The 20,588-nt window shown below is 46.3% G+C and overlaps 1 protein-coding gene across 3 annotated transcripts in view; it reads left to right on the top strand.

Moving 5' to 3' along the window:
- SLC4A11 (solute carrier family 4 member 11) overlaps positions 1-20,588 on the top strand; it is a 98,154-nt gene that overhangs the window by 19,231 nt on the left and 58,335 nt on the right. For all 3 annotated transcript variants that reach the window (XM_075044380.1, XM_075044215.1, XM_075044304.1), the window contains exon 3: positions 10,380-10,532. In XM_075044380.1, coding sequence (XP_074900481.1) covers positions 10,380-10,532 — 153 coding nt within the window. The remainder of the gene's footprint in view (positions 1-10,379; positions 10,533-20,588) is intronic.

Genomic DNA, 20,588 nt, shown 5'->3' on the forward strand with positions numbered 1-20,588 from the left:
GCTTTCCTGAGGACTGGGAATGGAAGCAGGTGATCTAGTTTGGGACCTCAAGAGATGGCTAAGCCTCCAGTTTCTGGCTGACAGCAGTGTAAGGGCTTGGAGAAATGTTGCTGTATGAGTTGGAGGAATGACAAAGGCACTTTGTCTTCTGGAGCCACCTACTTCATCCCAAGCCCACCTGCCACAGGGAACACAAGCACAGCTGTCTGTCCTAGTAGCTTGTGTGGAAAGGCTGTATGTGCCCCCTTCCAGGACTCAATGTCTTGTCCTCCTCCAACTGTCCAACCAAAAAAAAAAACCCAAACCAGATCTCCGGATGTTTTTAGAGCACGTGTCTCTAGTTGTGACATTCCCGGTGCGAAGCTCTCCTGTGATATGTGCAACTTGGTACCATGGCAGCGAGTGTTTATTTCTGCCCCGTTTGTGTTACTACTCGGCTTCCTCCTTTGTCTTAAGGAGATGGCACCTTAGAGCTACCATTAAGGACTTCATGAAACTGTGTATGCTTCTTTCCTGTTATGCTTCTGCGTGGTTTGGGGGAAGGAGGAAAGGTTGCTTTCAAGTTCCTCTTCAGCCTGCACACAGTATTGAATGCTGTACTAATTGTGATTGAAAATAACAGCGGATTTCTCGGTTATTTCATACTCAAATCTGCTGCCATTCTTGTTCCTCATTACAAACTGACCTTTTTTAAAAGTTCAGTTGCTGTTGAGTGATGAGTCACCTTCTACCGCCTGATTTAACTGAGGGCTTGTGTGTTTTTGCACAGAATATACGGACAGCACATCTTGGGGGGGTGCCAGTGTGAATATTCACATCCCTCTGTGAGGCAGTGCTTTGGCTCTCTCTGTACAGAAGTTTCATGTGCTCAGATTCTCGAAGGCTTACCCAAAATCTTAATCAGGGCTAGAGGAAACCACAGAGAAAGAAGCTACCTTTTCACATAGTTTCAAAACTGCTTGTTTTGAAATGGAGCCATGTAATCATTAAGCCGTTCTTTGGCACCACTTGTTTGGATCTGCCAGTTCATTATGGCGACCAAGAGATGCTCTTGCCCCACCTTTAAAATAAAAAAGCCAAACCACTACGCTGTGTGTTGGGGAGGGAGGAAGGAAAAAAATCAAAAGTCTTCCTTTGATTCCCTCAGCACTTAAATTTTTCCCCTTTCTCAGTAGAGAAACATCTTTTGATACTACTGCTCTTTGCAGAGGATGAGCTTTTTCCTTATCTCCTCCTGAGATCTTGCATATACATATGGTTTTCTGTATACTTAGTAATTAAGATGTTTTTGTTTCTGACCGTATCAGAGGCTCTGTTCAGAGACTGTGTCTGTCTTTGCCAGCTAACTTTTTTCTTACCCTTGTGTTCTCAATGGCAGCTGCAGCAATGTTAAAAGTTGAGATTTCAGTTTTAGTTCAAACTGTTGTAGTGAGGGTAATCTTGGCTGCAGCACCAAAGCAGTGTTTTGCAAGAATCTCCTGGATATTTACTGTTCATAAAAACTTACTGAAGTATTTAATAATTTGTAGCTCTGTTAATTATTGAGGAGCTGAGGAAAGCCCAGGAAGGATTTTCTAGTGAATGGATGCCAATATGTAACTATTCTGGAAGTTCAGAGGGTTGTTATGGTCCCAAACAAGTACCAGATTATTTGATAACTTCTTAACTGGCTAAAAATCTGGAAAGTTAGTCAAAGGAGCCCATGTCTTTAGCTACAAGTTCTAGTTTCCAGCATACTCTGAGTTTCCCCTATTGCTGGAAAAACTTGACTGAAAGCCACTTCTGTGGCCTTTAGTGCATTGCAGAAGGTAAATGCACATAGTATGACTGGGGGGAAAAAAATCTGTTTAGTAGTTTGCTCTTTAGAGGCAACATTAAGAGGAAAAATAAGGAAATGAGTTTGTGCCTGCCTGGTGAGAAGTTTTTGATGAAGAGTGTGGTGGCAGCAGGTATGATGGCAGCTGTTGGCCATGTTCTGTTTTCAATCCATGTATATTGTCAGTTTTAATAGCTGTCCTCTGACACATCTTGCTGATGAAAATCCACGTGTTTTACTCCTCCTTTTGAGTCTGTGGAACAAGCCACTTGCACAAGTAAATGAACAAAATCTGGCATGGCCCAGTAATACTTGGTGTCCCTCTACCTGCCCCATGAGCAGGCTGTGTGTCTAAGTCACTTGAATCTTCAGCCGGGTTGTGCAGTCAAATGAGTTTTCTTCCTGGCAGATTTAAGTGACCGAGATGATTGTGTAGACCCAATCCAAACCTGAAGATAATTGGAGTCCTGATGAAATGCAGCTGGCCATCAATGTTAAGAATAACTAGTCATCGTTGTCTCTTGGCTGTCAGCCTCCTGTACCCTCCTCAGTGGTGGTGGGGAGTATCCAGTGCCTGCTACAAGTGGATTGGCTCTAAAGGCATTCGTATTAGCTGCAAGGGATGAAATTTTGCCAGTGGATAGTGAGCTTTTTAATTGACACAAGAACTTGCCCTGATAAGACATAAAACCAGAGGCTTTCTAGTTCTTCTTGCAAAATCCAAAGGAGGGAGTCCCAGTATAGCGCTGGGGATATCTGAATTGTTGCATTGTTTTAAATCTGGCTCAACAGATATTGCAGCATAAATTTTTGTCTTCCAGAGCAAATCCCTCACTACTTGGTCTCCTCTGACTTATTAATTGGTTTTGCTGGCACAATAAATTGCAGTTGTGTTGAAGGGCCCCAAGGCCCCACTCTGGCTTGGGATCTTTGGATATATTTTATCTGCTTGTTTTTGTTTTTCAGTTTGCAGTTCAGTTTGGTATGTGTGCTGTGGGGGTTTTTTTTCTTTTTTTAAATTTGTCTTTCTCTGTCTTGGAATTCTTTGCCTAACTAGGAGATTAATCTAAATGTCTTTGTGAAACAAATTCTTTTGCAATGGGTTTCCCCCATCAAGATGCCCAGTCTACCAGCAGGAGATGCACTACTGCTACCTATGGAGAGCTGGAGAGGGTGGCTTGCAGGTCTCTTGCAGGTTTTTATTTTGGAGAACTGTCTGTCAGGAGGCCTATGATAAAATGAACACTCCTGATTTCTGTGGGTTCTGGTACAGAACTAAAATTCCACGTGCTGCTGTGTTTTGTAAAAACAAAACAAAAAATAAAAACAGAGCTCCACTGAATTACTTGGATTATTCACAACATTTCCTAGAAATCTGGCTGCAAAATACAATACTGGAATTAATTCAAAAGTGCCTGGGTGTGTGGAGTTTTTTTGTAGCAGATCGGTTCTTTCAGTTCTGTTATGAATTATTACTGAAGTGGCAGCGGAAGCTTTATGTTTCCATCTGGCTCTTCATGACAAAAGACTGACTCGAAGTAGGGTTGGAAACATGCAACTGAAGTTATGGCCGGCCAGTAGTGGAGGGATCTGTTACTTAAAGGATGCAGGTCTGGTCTTGGTGACTCACCTGCTAGACGCTTACTACTTCTATTTTTTTTTTTTTACAAGAGGAGGCTGTGGTTTAATTTGTGGTCTTGAAGCACTCTGAAAGCTTAGGTAATGGATTGACATCTCCATAGCAGGTGGCCATGACTCCAAAAGGTTGCAAACACTTGTCTGATGGGCTCTTAGTGACTGCTCAAGAGCCAAGAAGCATCACCCAATAGTTCCCAGCTCTTCTGCCCCTTAATCTACCCCTGGAGGAGCTGGGATTAGAGGACACTTCTCTAAATCCCATCTAGATGACCCAGAGAAGTCATTAGTCTCTCTGTGCCAAGCCGTGACATTTGGCTTAATAAAGGAGATGGTCTAACAAAAGCATGGGAGGTAAGCTCTGGACCCCTCTTGCTAATTAGTTGTCAGCGGCAAACCCTTAGCAGTCCAACAAAGCAGTCTGTGGACAACCCCTACCCTCCCAGTTGTCTTCTCCTGGGCTGGCATAAACCACATCCACGTGGCTGCCTGCCGCACGAAGGGTAAATCTCCTTAGGACAAAAATAGTAAGCCTTGCCAGGGAATCTCTCGACTGTGAACCAAAGGAAAAGCTTAAAATTCTAGCAAGCATCCAGCTGTACGCAGAACCACTTTATTTAATCAGCGTGGCTTGAATTTTTGATTTTGAGGGAGACAGCTTTGCAAAATGTTGCTTGATAGCAGCCTTCGGAGGGTATTGCTCTGTGGCTACAGCACTGCAATTGTTCTTGTCTGTGACATGGAGTAATTTGTTAGGAAGGAAGGAATCTTTCACAACTGCTTTTCAGACTCTTGTGATTTGAAACAATAAGTAACCCCCTAACTTTGAAGTTTAACCTCAGCAGGAACATGTAAAATCTAGGGAAATACTTACCTGCAAGATGCTGTTCTAGCAAAATACGATTGCTCTTTTTTTTTTTGTCTGAAAAAGAAGAGCTATTTTGGTAAGTAGGTGATTATGCTGAAATCGGCATATGAGATGGGACCAGAAGCTTGCCTCTGGTTAGCGTGTGTGAGTAGGAATCTGTTTAAACCCTTTTTTCTAGAACACTGAGCAGACTGGAGAACTGATAACACTTGTACAAAGTTCTTCCAAGTCTCTCCTGAATCTTTTGATTGTTTTATCCCTGCTAATATTAACTAACCGTAAGGTTATCTAACCTTTGGAGGCAACATGAGTCTGTGTTTTTTGTGCAGAGTGTAAAGGTCAAAATGGAGGTGGAGGCTCTGTTATTAATTGAGTTTCCTTTTGCACCCAGTGTTGGGGAATTGTGTATTTTGAGTGATGCAGTGAATCTGCAAGCCTGCAGTACTCGGGGAGCAAAGCAAGCCTTCTGATGGCTTAAAACTCAGGCTGATCACTTTAGCTCAGGTTAATTAAAACTTCACGCCTTTCTTGAAAACTAGTGTGTGTTGTTGGTAAGAGCAAGTTGAAAATCCACAAGTAGAAAAATCAGATGAAGCTGACTTCTTTAACTTAATTCCAGTATCATGACTAGTGTTTAGGTAGATACAGGTCTTAATTATCTCTCTTGAGTTCCCTGACGCTATATTACAGCTGAGCACTGGGATGCTCAAAGAACCAGACCTGATTTTTAGGGTAATGTCCATGTCCCAGTTGATGGCCCCTTAACTTTAAAAGCTATTGAATATGTGTATTATTATTGCTTTTGTTGTTCTTCTGTACTTGACGCGTAATTCTTCTGAGAAAGTGGACGCAAATAGCTCCTGGGCTCTTCCAAAACAAGAACTAGCAGACTCCTGCACTTGAATGTCTGACTGCAGCAGAGCTGGCTATTTGCCTGTGTGAGGTCTATGGCTTGAAATGCTAAGAGTGGGGCCAGCTGCTGGATTCCAGTTCTGAATCGATCGGGATCAATGACAAAAATATCTAAAGCAGCGATATTAGAAGGAAAGCCTTTGGTTTTTCCCAGGGTAAAATATTTGAGGCTGCTGAATCTGGCAGGAGCACAGTGCACACTGTTCCTCCTGTGTTCTGGCAAGGTGACTGCAAGTGCTCTTTTGCAAAACCAGTAAAAAGGACTGTCCTGCAATTTGCTGCCTTCTGTGCCTAAAAACTCATTTGAGCAATCTGAAATGGCTTTTAACATGGCTAGCTGATAGTGTTGGATTGCCAATCGTAAGAGCTCAGAACTCTTTTACTGTAACTAGCTTTCTGGCTTTTCAAAGAGATTTTGTGGGAGCTGGGACGGGTCCTGAAGAAGAGGAGATGGCATTCCATCTGGAAGCTGGGGCTTGGATTTGGCTGAGGGAATAAGCATTGCTGTGCAAACAGGTGCTATAAATGAGAACACTTTTCCAGACTTGTAGTGTAGACTACCTTGGAAGTTGGGGGTAAAAATCCATGGTTTCCAGAAAACTGCTCTGAGTATTCAGAGTATTCAGAGTGTTAATGTAGCATATGTGGTCCTTCAGAAATAAAGCCAGCAATTTTTGCAGAGACTTGGCAGAGGTAGATAACTTTTGACAAGCTTTGATTTTAGCTTTCCTATTCTGCCCTGCAAATCTAGCTACAAGAATATGTACCTTAATCTAATCCGTGTAACTTTTGCTAAAACAGTAGCAGCAATATATCTGCCTAAACAAAAAACGTGTAGCATACACATGCCCAGAAGTGTGCAACATCTGGGTAATGCCAAAAGGAAAAATGCCCCATTTCCACCCAAAATCTCCCTCTTGGATGTTTTGTCTGACTTGCTGTGCTGAACTGAGTTGGCAGTAAAGTGTGGGTAGATGCAGTTGCACTCCTAACCTCCTGGTTAGTGTGCATGCTTGCAGATGCAGATGTTGATTAAAATACTGTGATTGGCTTTGTCTCCTCAGAGGCCCACGGAGGGGTTATGCTGGGGCTGTGCCTGGCATAAATCTCATAACCTGGGATGTGAGATGATGTTGTTAGTAATATAGCTGCTTTTCTCCCAGGAAATTGAGTCTGATGATTAAGATTTTGTCTGTCTTGGAGCAGTCTGCAGCCCCTGGGCTGTGAGTGCTGCTCCCACGGAGCAATTAAGCTTTCCTAGGGAACGCATATGATGTGGCTGAAGTTGTGATTCCTGCTAACTACTACTCTGCTGATTTTTATTACCCCAGGTGCAGCTGCCAGGTGCTACTGAAGCAGTGGTGGGAGAGGTAATGCCACCTCCAATTGCTGCAGCTCGATTCACTGCTTTTCCCAACAGAGCACCGAGCTCTTAAAACTCAGCTCAGAAGCAAAATAGCTGCAGGGCAGGCACCTTGTCAGAGTTGCGAGAGGGTTGATAGCAGCAGGACTGGGGAGATGAAGCGGATCTGAGAAGATGGTGGGAGTAAGGAGAGAAAGCTGGGAATGGATATTGAGGGATTGGAGCAAGGCAGGCCTGGGCCGGGCATGAGTTACAAGGGAAGGGGTGATGCTTTAGAAGGGAATAGCTAGAGAAACTGTTTTTGTTTTTTTTCTTTTTCCCAGCACCTGCATAAAATGGGGGATGGCTTATTTTCATGTTGTATATGATGGGCTGAGGTACAGAAAGACTTAGGGTTAAGGCATTGGCTATTTTTATGGTTGCGCAGGGCGAGAAGTGGATTTTGTTCCTGCAGCACTGAAGGATGGTACTCGCTGTCCTTGGCCTCCTGCACTTTTCATGCTTTTCCATTTCTCTTCGCTATGAGGTGAGTCCTGCAGGGTGGACTGAGGGGTATCGTCCTGACCACAAAGTGTTCTTCAAGGTGCGGGAAGGCTGCACTGATTTTTCTCAGCCAACTTTAACTCAGTTCCTGACTCTACTACTCAGCTACTCAACAAAATCTTTCTTTCTTTGGGGCTTTTAGACCATATTTCAGGCTGAAGTGGCACGTCTGTGCTCAGAGGTCTGACTCACCCCGTCACGTAGCTCATGGCGCTTCAGCAAATGGAGCCTTCGTATGAAGTGATAGAGATGGGTGGGTGAGGGGGGCACCATTTTGGAGATCTTAAACTCTTCCCCAGCCAATCTGAGGTAGGATGTAAAGGTGTCTAACTCTGCCCTCCGCCTCACTGAAGCAACTGCTCGTAGCACAGGCTATAAAGTGTTGCTGAGGCTGTGCTTCCATATGGAAACCTGATTGATATTCACACAAATTTGTGCAACAGCCACGTCAGATCCCGCTCTGAACTTCTGCAAAACACCAAAGAAACTTTCAGGGGAGCCGAACAGCTTCTGCTGTAACTCGTGGCATCTGCTGCCCTTCAAGCAGCAGGGGTGATCATTAGGTGATGGGGGGAAAACAGCTGCCAGGGCTGGAGGCAGCTATTGAGCTGTGCTCAGAGGGAAAGGAAGGTGCATCTGCCATGCCCACGGCTCCTCTTCTCACCTCGAGGTGACCCTGCGTTTGACAGGCATAAGTTGCTCATGTTTTAAAATGCCTGGCAGACTAATAGGCTGACGGATTCAAAACAGCAGTGGTTTGAAGCCTTGAGGTGGTTTAGTGACAAAGCAGACACCTGCCCGGGAGTGCAGTTCCTGTACAGCCCAGGTTTGGGATTATTTGCAAGCCGAGTGTTTTGTCCGTCCCTTGCCCAAGGGACGCGAGGCTCGGCTGCCTTTTGTTCTGCTCTTTCCTCCCCTAAAGAGGGAGGAACAGAGGATGCTTCCCTTGCCAGAGTCCTCGCTGACCTCTGCCCAACCCTCTGATCCTACTCCACCCTTGCCCTTCTTCCAGCTCCTGTGCTGCTGCTTCTCCTGTCTCCAGCCCTCTGCTTTCAGGGGCCACCGCTGCTGTGCTCTTACAGAGCCACTTTCAGTGGGTTTGGGAGGTGAATAAATAGTCTTCCCTGCTTGGCTTTTACCCACTTACCCATCTCTGTCTGAATTGCATTAGGACAGCGGGGAAAAACTCAACCTTGTTCTCTGAGCTGTGTGCTCAAACCGTCTTGCCCCCACGTGCCTCCCATCCGACCCACTGAGTGAGGAGGACGGAGAAGCAGAAACCTGTTGTGACAACTTCCCTGGGGCTGCAATCCTGGATGTGGCAGAGATGGAAAAGCCAGGATCGTGGATTTGAGCCTACCCCAGGCTGATTTTTTGCTTTGCAGGGCTGCCCAAGCTCTCCTGGCACCAGGGGGGCTGTCAGCACTGGTGAGTGCTCTGCTTTGCTGAGGAGAGGTTATGGTGTCCGTTGTGTATTTTGGAGGAGCTCAACCCCAAGTTTGGCACTTTGTTTGGGATTGAGATGCTCGCATGGTGCTTCGTAGTACTTCCGATGCCGGCAGACAGCCTGTCCGGCTGTTGTCCGTAGCTCCGGTACACAGGCTGCCCCTCAATCCTGGCACATCTGCCAGCCCTTGTGCAGGTGTTTCATACCTGGGGGTTCCTGTGGTGCTGTGATACCCAGGGTATTGCCTTCAGGTTGTTTCCTATATTTTCCTCACCTCGCTTCTTTCTGTCTGTCTTCGGGCAAGTTTCCACCGTGCAGGGATGGAAACAGCCGCCAAAGCTGGACGGCACCCTTGGTGCGTTTTGCCGGCCATCTGGTTGGGGACGGCAGCACCTTTTTGAAGCCTTCAGAGCAATTCTGATAAGACCGATTCATGTTGATTCCCGTCAAGCAGGTAGACGAAGGAGGCAGGGATCAGGAAGGGGATTAATCCGAGTTGTTTGTCGGGTTTCCCATGCCTCGGACAAGCAGCTCAGAAGTCACCCGAGGGCTTGAAGCCCCTGCAGCCCTCCGAGGGAGATGCGGAGCGCTCGGGACGAGAGCCTGCCGGCGCGTTGCTGGCGGCAGGAAGCTCTGCAGCCCCTGTTCTGTGTCACCGAGTTCCTGTTTGTGGCTTCCCTGCTTGGGGCTTGTTTTTTGCGGTGGCGAGCTGTCAGCTCGAGATCCCTCCGTGGACCGCGTGCGCTGCCTTCAGCTGCTCTTGCCTCTATGTTTGCTTATACGGTGCTTTAAAAAGAGTCATCGATATTTTAGTTTCCATTCAAGCCTCTGCCTTGAAGTTCACCCTTTTCATTTTGCTGTAGTGCCTAAAGGAAGCTAATGAAATATATCCCTCCTGCTTCAAATTAGGCATAAAAGACTCGTCAGAGGATGGGTAGAAGCTGCTGAATAATCCTGGTAATGTAAAAATTGACATTCTATAATGTCCCTAATTCTCCTAATTAAACATGATGCACGAGCACGCCACAAGAGTCCTCCAGCTGCTTCGTAATAAAATGCTGCAGTGAACTAGCTTGCAGTTGAATGAGGCTAGGTTAAACTCTAATTAGAAGCGTTGTGAAAGGCTAAGGAGTTGTCCACTGCAATTAAGAAACTTGTCTTGTTTTCTCGATGCTGCTGCCTCCTGTGACCTGCTCCTCTGCCCCACGGGGAGCTGTGGGTCTGTCTATCCGTATCAGGTGTCTCCTTGGAAACCTTTTTTTCTTTTTTTTTTTTTCTCCTCCTCAGTTTCAAATTGCTGAATCGCAAGTGGAAAGGCTGTGCTGCTGGTGACGACCTGATGACTGCCTTGGGTTTAGGGTGGGCTGGGGCTGTGGCGCAGCTCTCGCTTCTGCGCCGCGACTTGGTGCTTTTATCGCTTACAGTCCAAGTTTTTGTCCTGTTTGGGTTTTTTTTTAACCGAGAGGAGCGAGGCCTTGACTCTTGGCTTTGCCCCTCGCGCCATTTTGACTCGGTAAGCAGGCCGGCACGCGAAGCCGGTGCTGTCACCCAGCCAGGCTCCGCACCGTCCCTTGGGACGCACACCCCAATCCGACCCAAAACGTGCCGGAGCAGATTATTGATAATTTTCAGCCCTCACCAGCCGAGGGCATGAGAGAAGCCTCTCAGGAGGCCGAGGCTACTGCCGAGGCCTCGCCGCGGCCTTCGGCGGCCGTGACCGGTGGGGATGCCCGCGGATCGGGCCGTTGTGGTTCTGGTCCGGCCCGGCTAACCGCCCTCCCCGTCTCGTCGGCAGGTTACCTCAAGTGCGACACGGACGATGGCTGCGAGGCCAAGGAGGAGACGGGGGGCGAGGAGCTCTTCGACGCGGTGAACTCCTCCATCGTCTCGGGGGACAGCATCCGATTCTTCGTCAATGTCAACCTGGAGGTGCCACCGAACGCCACCGGTGAGTGACAACCCCCTCCCTGGGTCGTGTTGGGAGCGATTTTTTTGGTGAAACCGAATAAATTCTGGCTGCTGAGTGGGTCTTCAGCCATTGGCATGAAGTGTCCCGACTCCTTACTCCCCCACCACCTCCTTCCTTTTTTTTATTTTTTCCTAAAAAGGCCTCGAGTTTGGGGCCTGGGGCCTCGCCATTGCTCTCACTGCTGGGGCCTAGTGGCTGGAGGAGAGCCCTTTCTAGTGAGAAACCAGGGGGTTTTGGTGCATGCGGTCCCTGTAGATAATTCAGATGTGGCTCTGGGGCTTTGGAGGCTTTTTTTTTTTTTGATCACATTTTAATTGAAATGCTGGAGGTGAATCAGAGCTGTGGATCGCCTGGGTCAGTCGCCACTCTCTGCAGCAGCTGGTAAGGGTAGAAAGACTGTAGAGGGACTTTTGGGGTAGGACGTGTGCCTTTGGGGTTTGATTATCCTGGCTGGAGGCAAGCAATCCTTACACCTGCTCTGTTGAGGCAGGTAGCAAAAATGAGGAGAAACCCAGCCTGTTAGAAACCTCTGATGGAGGTCAGGCCCCCACAGCTATATACTGGGAAGTGCTGTTGTGTGTCACGCTCTGTTTATAAATACAAACTACCTGCTCCAGGTGAGGGCCCGAGTGCCAAGGTCCCCAAAATATGCTTTAGTAGGATCTGTGCCTGCTTTGAGGCAGCTTCATGCAGGGGAGGAGGACAGGGTTTGGTGCTGGGGGTGAACCCACCAGCAAAAAACATCCTTGGGGTTTCCACCCTCGGGCAACCACCGTGTCAGCTTTGAGCGGTGGCTTGGCTCATAGAGGACAAGTGGCCACAAAGGAGGTGGTTGTGCAGTCACGTTGCAGATGGACGTATGTGCCCCAAACGGTGCTCTTTGTTTACTCCCTGCCAAGCCAGTATCCTTTAGGAACTTTGCCCAACATGGGGAGCAAGGTGGAGGGGACTTCCAAACAGCCTAGTTAACACAAATTGTGAAGATATCTAAAATGCTTGCTATCGAGGAATGAAATTCCTAGATTGCTCTAGAGGTTGGTTTTGCCTGTAGCACACCATTTTAACATCCTCTGTAATGCACGTGCTGAATGGTGAAGGAGGAGGACTAGCAAAACTTGGCTTTTATGCTGTGCACCTAGGAAAATACAGCTCTAGGACACAGCAGTTGCCTGGGTTTTGTCCCAGCAGCTGGAGGCAGTTTGGAGCCTGCCTGTATGGGCACTGACGATTTCGGAGATTAAATGCAAGGGCTCTGGATTATCCTTGGTGTCGCAGTACTGGAGAGTCCTTTAAGTTTGCTCAAAGTTATTTTTAGATTACAAGCAAATCCCATTTGATCTATAGTGAGCAATTATTGGAAAGAGTGATGCAGAATAGACATGGCCCAGACCTCTGCTTGACTATCTTAAAGTCTACTTTTTGACTCAGAGCAGTGACTTTAACTTAGGAATAACATCTAGCAATTTTCAAGCCTGCAATTTTACAAATGCCATCTTAATTGAAAGATTTAAGTGGAACTGTACTCTGCTATGACAAGTCTGGGCTTAATGCCGTGGGGTGCATTGTTCGGGGATGAGGAATGCAAGTGCTGTGGATTCTTCTGTGTCTGAAGAAGCTGACTTTCCTTGTGTGTCCTCCTGGGCTTTTTATGAGTGTTTTCCCTTCCATTCAAAACAGGACAAAAAAGGCTTCCTTATTTCCCTCAAGCACTGATGTTTGTGATGGTGGTATTAGTTGTACCCTTTTTCTTCAGCTGAGATGTTTAGAATTTTTAAGGAAAAATGGACTTCTGATGTGCTGGAGTCCCCTTTCAGATGTGAGGATGGAGGTTTTACGAATGGGCTTCAGGCAGAGCAGAAGTCCAGACTTTCAGTAAGGGCGGGTGTGAAGTGAGATTTATTTTTTCTTTTTTACCATGACAACATCGAAGTGGTCCTTGTAGCCAAAATCCAGGTGGTTCTTTATCAGGCATAGGGTTCCTCAGACTCCAGGTGTTTAAGTCATCTAGGCTGTCAACTCTTTCTCAGAGGTGGTTTTACTGAAGCATCTTCCAGAGTGGATTTTATACATACTAAATCAGTCTCTGGCTACAGAGGGCATAGCTGATCCTCCTGGAAAGCTGTCTTCTCAGGTGCTTGAAAGTGGCTGAGATGAGCCCCTTAAGCTCTTGTAACAAAAGTAGCCTGAAGTGCTGAAGAAAACCCCCTCTTTGCAAGCTTCCTAAGCTCTTTCCAGAAATAAGGTTTAACTATGCCATGGCTGAGGTATGTCCGGGAGTGTACTGTTTCTTGTCCAACTCTGCAAGAGCATTTCAGAAAAGTGCCCCCTTGCATTGCTGCCATTCTCTGGGAGTTTTGTTTTATACTCAGGTTTTTTGTTCCTGGAACAAAACTGTGGAGCTAAGCACTTGCAGTGCTTGCCTCCAACAAGACAAGCTGAAAAGAAAGGAGGTAAAAATTTTGTCCAGGCAATGCAAGATCCCCCAAACACCTCATTTCCAACCCCCAAGGGAGCTAGTGTGCCAGATACAAGATACTCTGGTGCTCTTTAAACACAGAGGAAGAGCAAGTGTGGGAATGACATCTTTCCATCCCCATCCCATTTTTCTTGCTTTCTCCAAGCTGGGTGAAACCTTTGAGCTGAAAGGCTTCCTTGTGCGAGAGGGCTCGATATTGCCCTCTTGTGTCATGCAACCCATTGCAACACTTGCTGGGGCTGGGAGAGTTGCTGCCTGGCCAGAAGGGGACTGACCATGGGCCACCTTCTGCAAAGAGGGCTCTCTGGTCCTGCCTGTGACTTGCTCCCTAGTGTCAGATGCACTTGCTGCATAAAATACATCTGCTTAATCTCCAGCAGGAAAAAACCCACCTCTAAGGTGACTTGACAAAAGATAAATAGCCGCTCTGTAATATCTGTGAATCTCTGTGTGCATTTTCTGGTCGTCACAGTTTGGTCTCTTGGCTGAATGTGGTGTCCAGATTCTCTCCTGCTGGAGACCTTTTCTGGTGAGCTGCTGTGAGGTTGCTGCCTGCCTTAGTGTGTAGGGCAAAAAGATCCAAAAATCCCATCTGGGGAGGGGATGAGCTTGTAACTCAGGGTCTGGGTGCTGGCGGGCAATGTAAGTGGAATTACAGATGTGGTAACAGCTCTGCCATCATCCTGTCAAGCTGTTAATCTCTGTTTGATGGATGTACAGCTTGCTATGAGCATAATTGGATGCACTTTACTATAATTCTGTTTTAAAAAGATCGCTGTGTGGGATTGAATGTTGAGCCAACAAAACATAGCATGGCCCATAAAATTCTGACAATTAACCATTGTCATAAAATGCTGGGCTGTGCGCACAGATGTGTATAAAACAGGATAGCTTGAAGAAATGTAGGGTTTAAGGTATGGCTTATCTCATTTTTAATTAATACAGGCTGCTGTTCCATGGAATATTGAGCCCAAATCAGAGCAGATGCGTAGGTGCTAATATGCTTTTCAGTCTTGACACTTTTGGTCCTTTCTCCTGGGTGTTTTATTACTTCCTTGTAATAGCTGATGAAAAGCTTTTTTAGTCTCTTCTGCCTCTCATGCTTCCAGCTTAGGTTTTGGTGGCAAGACTTCTGCTTTCAGCAAATGTTAGTAGCTCCAACGTGAAGGGTGGGTCTTTATCTGAAGCTGAATGCTTTTGGCCTGGGATCTGCATTTTAGGGGGAAGATCAGGATGGTTTTTAGAGACTGAGACTTGTTCTGAAGTCACAATAAAAGCGTACAAGTAAAATGTTAGGTCTGTGCCCTAACATGCTGCATGTATTTTTGCCAGGAGTCAGTACTGCATTCCTGTCCCAAATGAAGTCCCTTTTCCCTGACACCCTTTACCTGAGGTCGGAGAGGGACCCCCACCACAGGAGCAGGGATGTCACCGTTCCTGTGCTGCAAGTGAAAAATCCAGCTTGATGCTCTGTTCCCTGGGAATTTGTGCCAGAGAGGATGAGGAGCATCAGTGAGTTTGGTGTGCAGTGGGGGGGACCTCTTTCCAGACCAGTGTGCTACAAGCTCTGCTTATTTCATAGCTACCAGGTTAGCTGTCTAGTCGCTTGCAGGCTCATATGTGGCTTTACAACTGCTTTCTTATTCTCTCACCTAGCTAGAATTGTATTAACCCTTTGGTCTTAGTGCTACGTGGGTGTGAATTTGACTGTCTCTTTGTATTTTACATATGGGCTTTTCCATAAATCCTTCTGGAGCCTGCGTTGCAAGCGTTCATACCTGTGTCCCTTCAGCCTGTTTGAAGAAACATCAAGCTAGGGGATTCAACCACTTGCTGCTTTATTTGCAGCGTGCTTGGAAATAAATCCCTGCAAACGAATACGGCAATTTGGTTTAGGTTGAGCCTTAAAGACAGTGGACAGGTAATGCAAGCCTCACTTGTTGCAGTGGGCCCGTAAAGCGTGCGGGGCCACAGCCTTGCTGTCAGTCACAGTGTTCTTATCTGCTTGGCAGCTCCCTTAAATCAGCCAGGCAAATATTTTCATCATTTGGACCTTGTTCTTGCAGTTTGGTGTTTTAAAGCAATTCCTTGGACCTCGTTCTTGTAGCTTGGGGTTTTAAAACAATTCATCTTCTCTTCCTTTCCCCAGATTGCAGTAGAGGGGTTTGCACAGAATTTTTTTTTCTTAAACTTGGGCACAATTTTTCAGGTATTTGTGGAGCTGTAGCTCACAAAAGTTCAACTTTTGCAGTATGCATTGCCACTTACAGCTGATGCTCATACTGGTGGCTTTAGCTGCAGGTGGGTGCCTGAAGCAGTTTTGGGGGAGAAGATGGCAAAATCCTGATGGCAGCGAAAAGCCAATTGGAAAGCAGGATGTGGCTTTGTCGGGGTGTGTGGGGGAAATAACGGAACATGATTTACGCTACATGAGAAATTAAAGCCTGTTCCACCCTCTGGACAATTGATCATTCCTAGATACGGAGAATCAACAGTTTCCTGTAATCCGCTCCAGAGGCACACACGTGCACGCCTGCTGCTGCCGCTCCGAGCAAAACACAGCCCTCTAACTCATGGCCCAGCCCCTGCCGAGATGACTTTTTTTTTCTTTAAGGGGACGAGGAGAAATGCTAGATGCTGGCGCCAAGGATATTCCAGAGAGAGTAGCGTCCAGAGACAAGTGGTCTGGGCCTGAATGGGTATCATTCTGCACACAATAGTCACATTTCCTCACATTAATACCAAGGTCCTTTTTATGTCTCGAGGCACAATGCTGACCCACGCGTTCCATCTGATAACTCCTGTTTTAGCAGTTTGATGTCAGCGTGGGATGTTGGGCTCCCGAAGCTTCCTATACTCTTTAATGGAAAGTGGATACACCGATTGTGTCGCGGGGGGGGAGATGGCCTCCCTCCGAATTTCCTGACGAGGGTGTTTTCAAAGCGGTGCTTACGAAGCCAAGGCAGGCGCGGGGGGGGGGTTGGGTAATGTGAGTGGTTCTGCATGAAGGCAGTGTTCTCCCTTTCAGGTGCTTCACCTTGGGTTTGCTTCGGGGCAGCCTTCCCCTGGCATTTTGAACACCCTGTCCCTCCAGTTGGCATGGAAAAATGCCCCCTTATTTCCCCCTGCCTCAACCTTAATGACAAAACCTAATGCAGCTTTTTTAAAAAAAAAAAAATTTTGCTTTTGTAGTGTGTGCACCCAGGAGTTGGAGGGTGTGACAAGTGACACAGCGCTTGGTGCTCTTCTCTTGTCCCTGGCTCTGTGCAAGAGCCCTGGTCAGTCTGTGCTGTCCACCTCTCTTTCCAATTCCCCTGCAATGGCCAGAGAGGAGTGCGAGGTGATAATCCTTCACCTGTCCAGCTGTTGTGATGTCTGTGCTGAGCATTACTCAGGTGAGGTTTTCCTCCCCACCCTGCCTGCTCCTTTCCAGCCTGCTCCAGAAACTTGCAGCTAGTTGCGTATTCCCACCTGCCTTTAACCTCAGTGTAGGTTTAAAAAGGATGAACCCAGCTGATTTTTAGGCTTTCTGCTGCAGCTCAGCCCTCCACCCTATTGTGGGAATGTGGGACAGTTGGGGCACAATTATTTATCTGACGATATTTAACGAAAATTACTCAAGTCTGATGGGGATGAGTCCGGACTTGGCATAGCCGTGGCAGGACAGCAAAACAGAGGATCCCCTTGAGATCCTGCTTGTGCAAGCCCTCACTGCCAGTGGTGAGTTAGAGGTATCTCCACTGCTCCTAACAAGCTCCTGTCATGCCATGTGCTGATGTGTTTTTATTTATTTTTTTTTAAGGCAACAGATTCTAAAAGCAGAACAGTTTTTGCTGCTTCCAGTGTGGTTCAACAGAAGTGAATGAGGCTTAGATTTGCTCAGACCCCAGAAGAAAGCCAAGATAGAAAAGGGGATTTTATAATAAAAACCCTCAAACCTTAAATAATTCCACTTACACAAGATCCTTGGTATTTTCTGAGAAAATTGGCTGAGAAAACCATGGTAGTGCTAATGCAGTATTCTGCTCTGATTTAGTAGCCTATTTACTGTGCTGGTAGATCTAAAGTAACATGCATTGACACCTGCACAGCCAAAAAGTTCCTGCTCTCCAACTTCTGCTCCTTTTATCCCCAAGAAAAATATGGTCTTAAGATGCTATAGACATCCAGTGGTGCCTTCGCTTCAAAGACTTTTGGGTCTTCTCAGGTGTTAAAGGCAGCACTGGGGGCCTGTACAAGGGAAGGGATGGAAAGGAGATCCTAAGTGAAAGGAGATCTCTTAAGGCAAAAGGTGAAAAGCCTTAAACTTTGGCATATGACTTTCATGGGTTTGTTTTCAGGGTTGTCTTTGCATAGATGTCATTATCTAAACAGGGGTGGAGGGGAAGCAAGTAAGGGATTTTATTTCTCTGGGTTGCTATCAGGGATGTTATGTAAAGGGCAGCTGGAATGAAACAGCTTTGGAGTATAGGAAATAAATTTCCTGCTACAGTTCTTGCTTGCAAGTATTAAATCTCCTTGTTCATGTCGAGAAGCTGGATGGGTCCTGTTCTTCTGCAAATGGTGGTAGATAAAAAATGGAGGCATGCCACAGTGCCCTGGCAGGGCTCCGAATGTGCTGACACGAGACCACAAGTGTAAGTCCGATGTTGGCAATTCATCAGTGTTGCTAAAACTGAAGTGAACTCCCAGCGAGTCACTTGTAGCGTATTCAGTAATGCTGCGTGTTTGTGTGCATGCATCCTAGAAATTCGGGATGTGCGTGTCGCCTTGATGTGGCTGCCAGGGGATGTCGGAGATGCGTTGCTGACTTTTTGGTTTTCCCCTGGGCAGGACCTGGAGCGCAGCCTAACAGATAAGGTCGGCCACCCCTGGCAGCTCTCCTTTAACTGTGTACGAGGACAGAGACAATAATGCCTGTAGCTAGCTAGCTAGCTTGCTGAAAATAGGCTTTTGCAGCCTCATTTGTCCAGCAAGGAGGACCACAAAAATAGAAATGAAAATTTTATGTGTCCCTGACTTTTCTGTTTAAGTAAGCTTAATCCTGACATTGAGGTATGAGATCTAGTTATCACTCCTGGTAGCAAGATGTAGTTGATGGTCGATGGATAGTTTCTTCCTTCTCAGTAGAGGGTGAATCCATGGTTTTCTGTATCCATTTTGTCCCTGCGAAGGGCTCCTCTGTGGAGGTGCAAGGGTCAAGTGTGTTGCATCTTTTCAGCCCTGCATGACTGGAGGGAAGCAGTGATAATGCCGTGAAGGAGGAGAAGATGAGTGGCAGGCTGGTGGTGGTTGGGCTTGGGCTTTAGCCAAGCTATTTCCCGCTAGATGTGTCACAGGCAACCTCATGTTTTATCTCACATTGCCTAGTGGGTTCCCCTGCGGTAAGGAAACGGGGGGTTCCTAAGCCAGGCAGAAGAGCACTTGGGAAGTGTCTGCATATTTTTTTTTCCCCTCTATTTTTCATATTCCACTGGATTTGCTGCTATCCCCGAGTAATGTTATAGCACTCCAGTGAGCCTTTTAGATAACAGCCCAGAACTGGGATGGCCGTATCCAGCTGTCTCCTTTCCCTAGATCAAGTCTGAGTGGCGTATTGCTTGGATGAAATGATGAATGGCATTCTGGGCCTTACAAAGCATCTTCTCCATACCCAGAACAGCTTTTTTGAGAAGTTTGAAAGATCCCGGTCTGACACATGTAATTAGATGGTTTTGCTTGTGTTGATAAAGCAACACTTTGCTCATCTGAGATGAGTACCTGAGAGAACTGTCAGTGCAGAAGATTGATACGTGCTTGAAACCGATAAGAGGAACCAAGAGTTGCTTCGTGATGAAAGGACAGCATGAATTTCTGTTGCGTTCGCATGCATCTGTAAGGACAGACTGCAGATACGCAGATATCTTTTTAGCACGTGCTTGCTGTTGTTCAGGGTTGTGGGCATTTTTTGTCTTTCTAGAACTATTTCTTGCAAGAGCAGAAAAACCAAAACATGTTTTCTTCTCCGTGAATATTTATGGCTCCCAAATCTTCCAGCATGCTTTTGCATGTGTAATTAGGCTGTAAGCTGAATAAGTGAGCATTGGAGAACTACAAATGTAAGAGCCTGGGGAAAACGCTTGATGTTTCTGGTTTATTTGGGTGCTTGCTTTTTAATAATAAATAGCATTTTTTAGATGAAACAGTTTTTCTCTTCCAAAGGATGTGTCAAAACCAGTAATAATTGGGACTGTTGCACCAACAGACTTGTCTAGTTAACTGCTGCTTTTAATCACACGTACAGCATCCGAGTGAACTTTGGGAGAAGTTGGGTGATGTAACCAAAGCCTCTGAACCAGCTTATTTTGTTTAGTGGGAGATGAAGGTAATCCTTCCCCTCTTCTCTACTGCAGTCAACTCTGTTCCCAGTTTGAGTTGCAGCCTTTTAACCCCACTGTGGACATGACTTGAATTCCTGTTTGATCAGGGATGGTTTTGGTTAAAGCAGCTTTCTGTGTGCAAAGAAATGATGTGCTTTTTTGGAGTTCTGGTGTTTTCATGTGAATTGCGTCCTCAGCTTATTTTTTGGAGGGGTAGTAGGGCTGGGCTTAAAGGTGCCTCTGTGTGTGGTCAGCCTGTGAAATGGGATTGCAGGAGTTCTTATAGGTTAGCATTTGGAAGTCCAGATCTGGAAAGGAAGCAAAAACCTCATCTGAATAGCTGTAACTCTGTGTTACATCTCTGTACTTTTCCACAGCTTGGTTTCTCTGGAAAAGTTTTTGGTCTTCAGTGGGTTTTTTCCATGCTGTCACTACTCTCATTTGAATGAAAACTGTTCATGTGTTTCGTGTATAATTTTGGTAGCAGCTCAGTCTTGTGGGTTTTTGGGGGGAGTATGAAGATGAGGACTTAAGGAGAAGGATGCATGGACAGTACCTGTGGTACTAGTGATGCTGCAGAGAAGCTGCCTTGGATGTAAGCAGTATGGAGTGGTCTTGTGGCAAAAAAACCCTGGGTTTTATTTGGGTTTTTTTGGCTTATACCCCAAAAATTGCTTCATTAGGTACCCGAAGAAAATGTTAATGTTGGCGCTTGGAAGTTTGAACTGGGAACGTCCCGGGTACCCCTGTCCTTGTATCTCGGCTGCATATTAAGTGACATTTATAGTCTCTAAACAGCAGTTTTCTTTCCCAAGAACTCTGTTGCTTTATGCTTAGATTTATGGAGGCAGCGTGGTGAGTTGACAGGACATTAATGTGCTCATCTTCAAGTCACTGTGTGTGATCTCTCGCAGCCTGCTCCCTTGGAAGTGCCTGGGTGTTATTGTTGACTCTTTAATGAGGACAAGAATGGTTTCCAAATGAGCGTGACTCATGCAATCTTAGCCTCAATCTATCAAACAACGATCCATTGGATTAAATGATTACCTAAAGGATTAGGAGTTAGATTTTTTTGGAGGAGGCAGGGGGTAGGGGGAGAAGCGAAGAGTAGAAATACATAGGGAATCTGAAAAAAACCAAACCTCAAAACAAAAAAAGCTGCAAGACACAAACCCCAACTGATCAGATAATGCCAAAGGC

Source organism: Buteo buteo, chromosome 1 (assembly GCF_964188355.1).
Source record: "Buteo buteo chromosome 1, bButBut1.hap1.1, whole genome shotgun sequence".
Taxonomy (NCBI): Eukaryota; Metazoa; Chordata; class Aves; order Accipitriformes; family Accipitridae; genus Buteo; species Buteo buteo.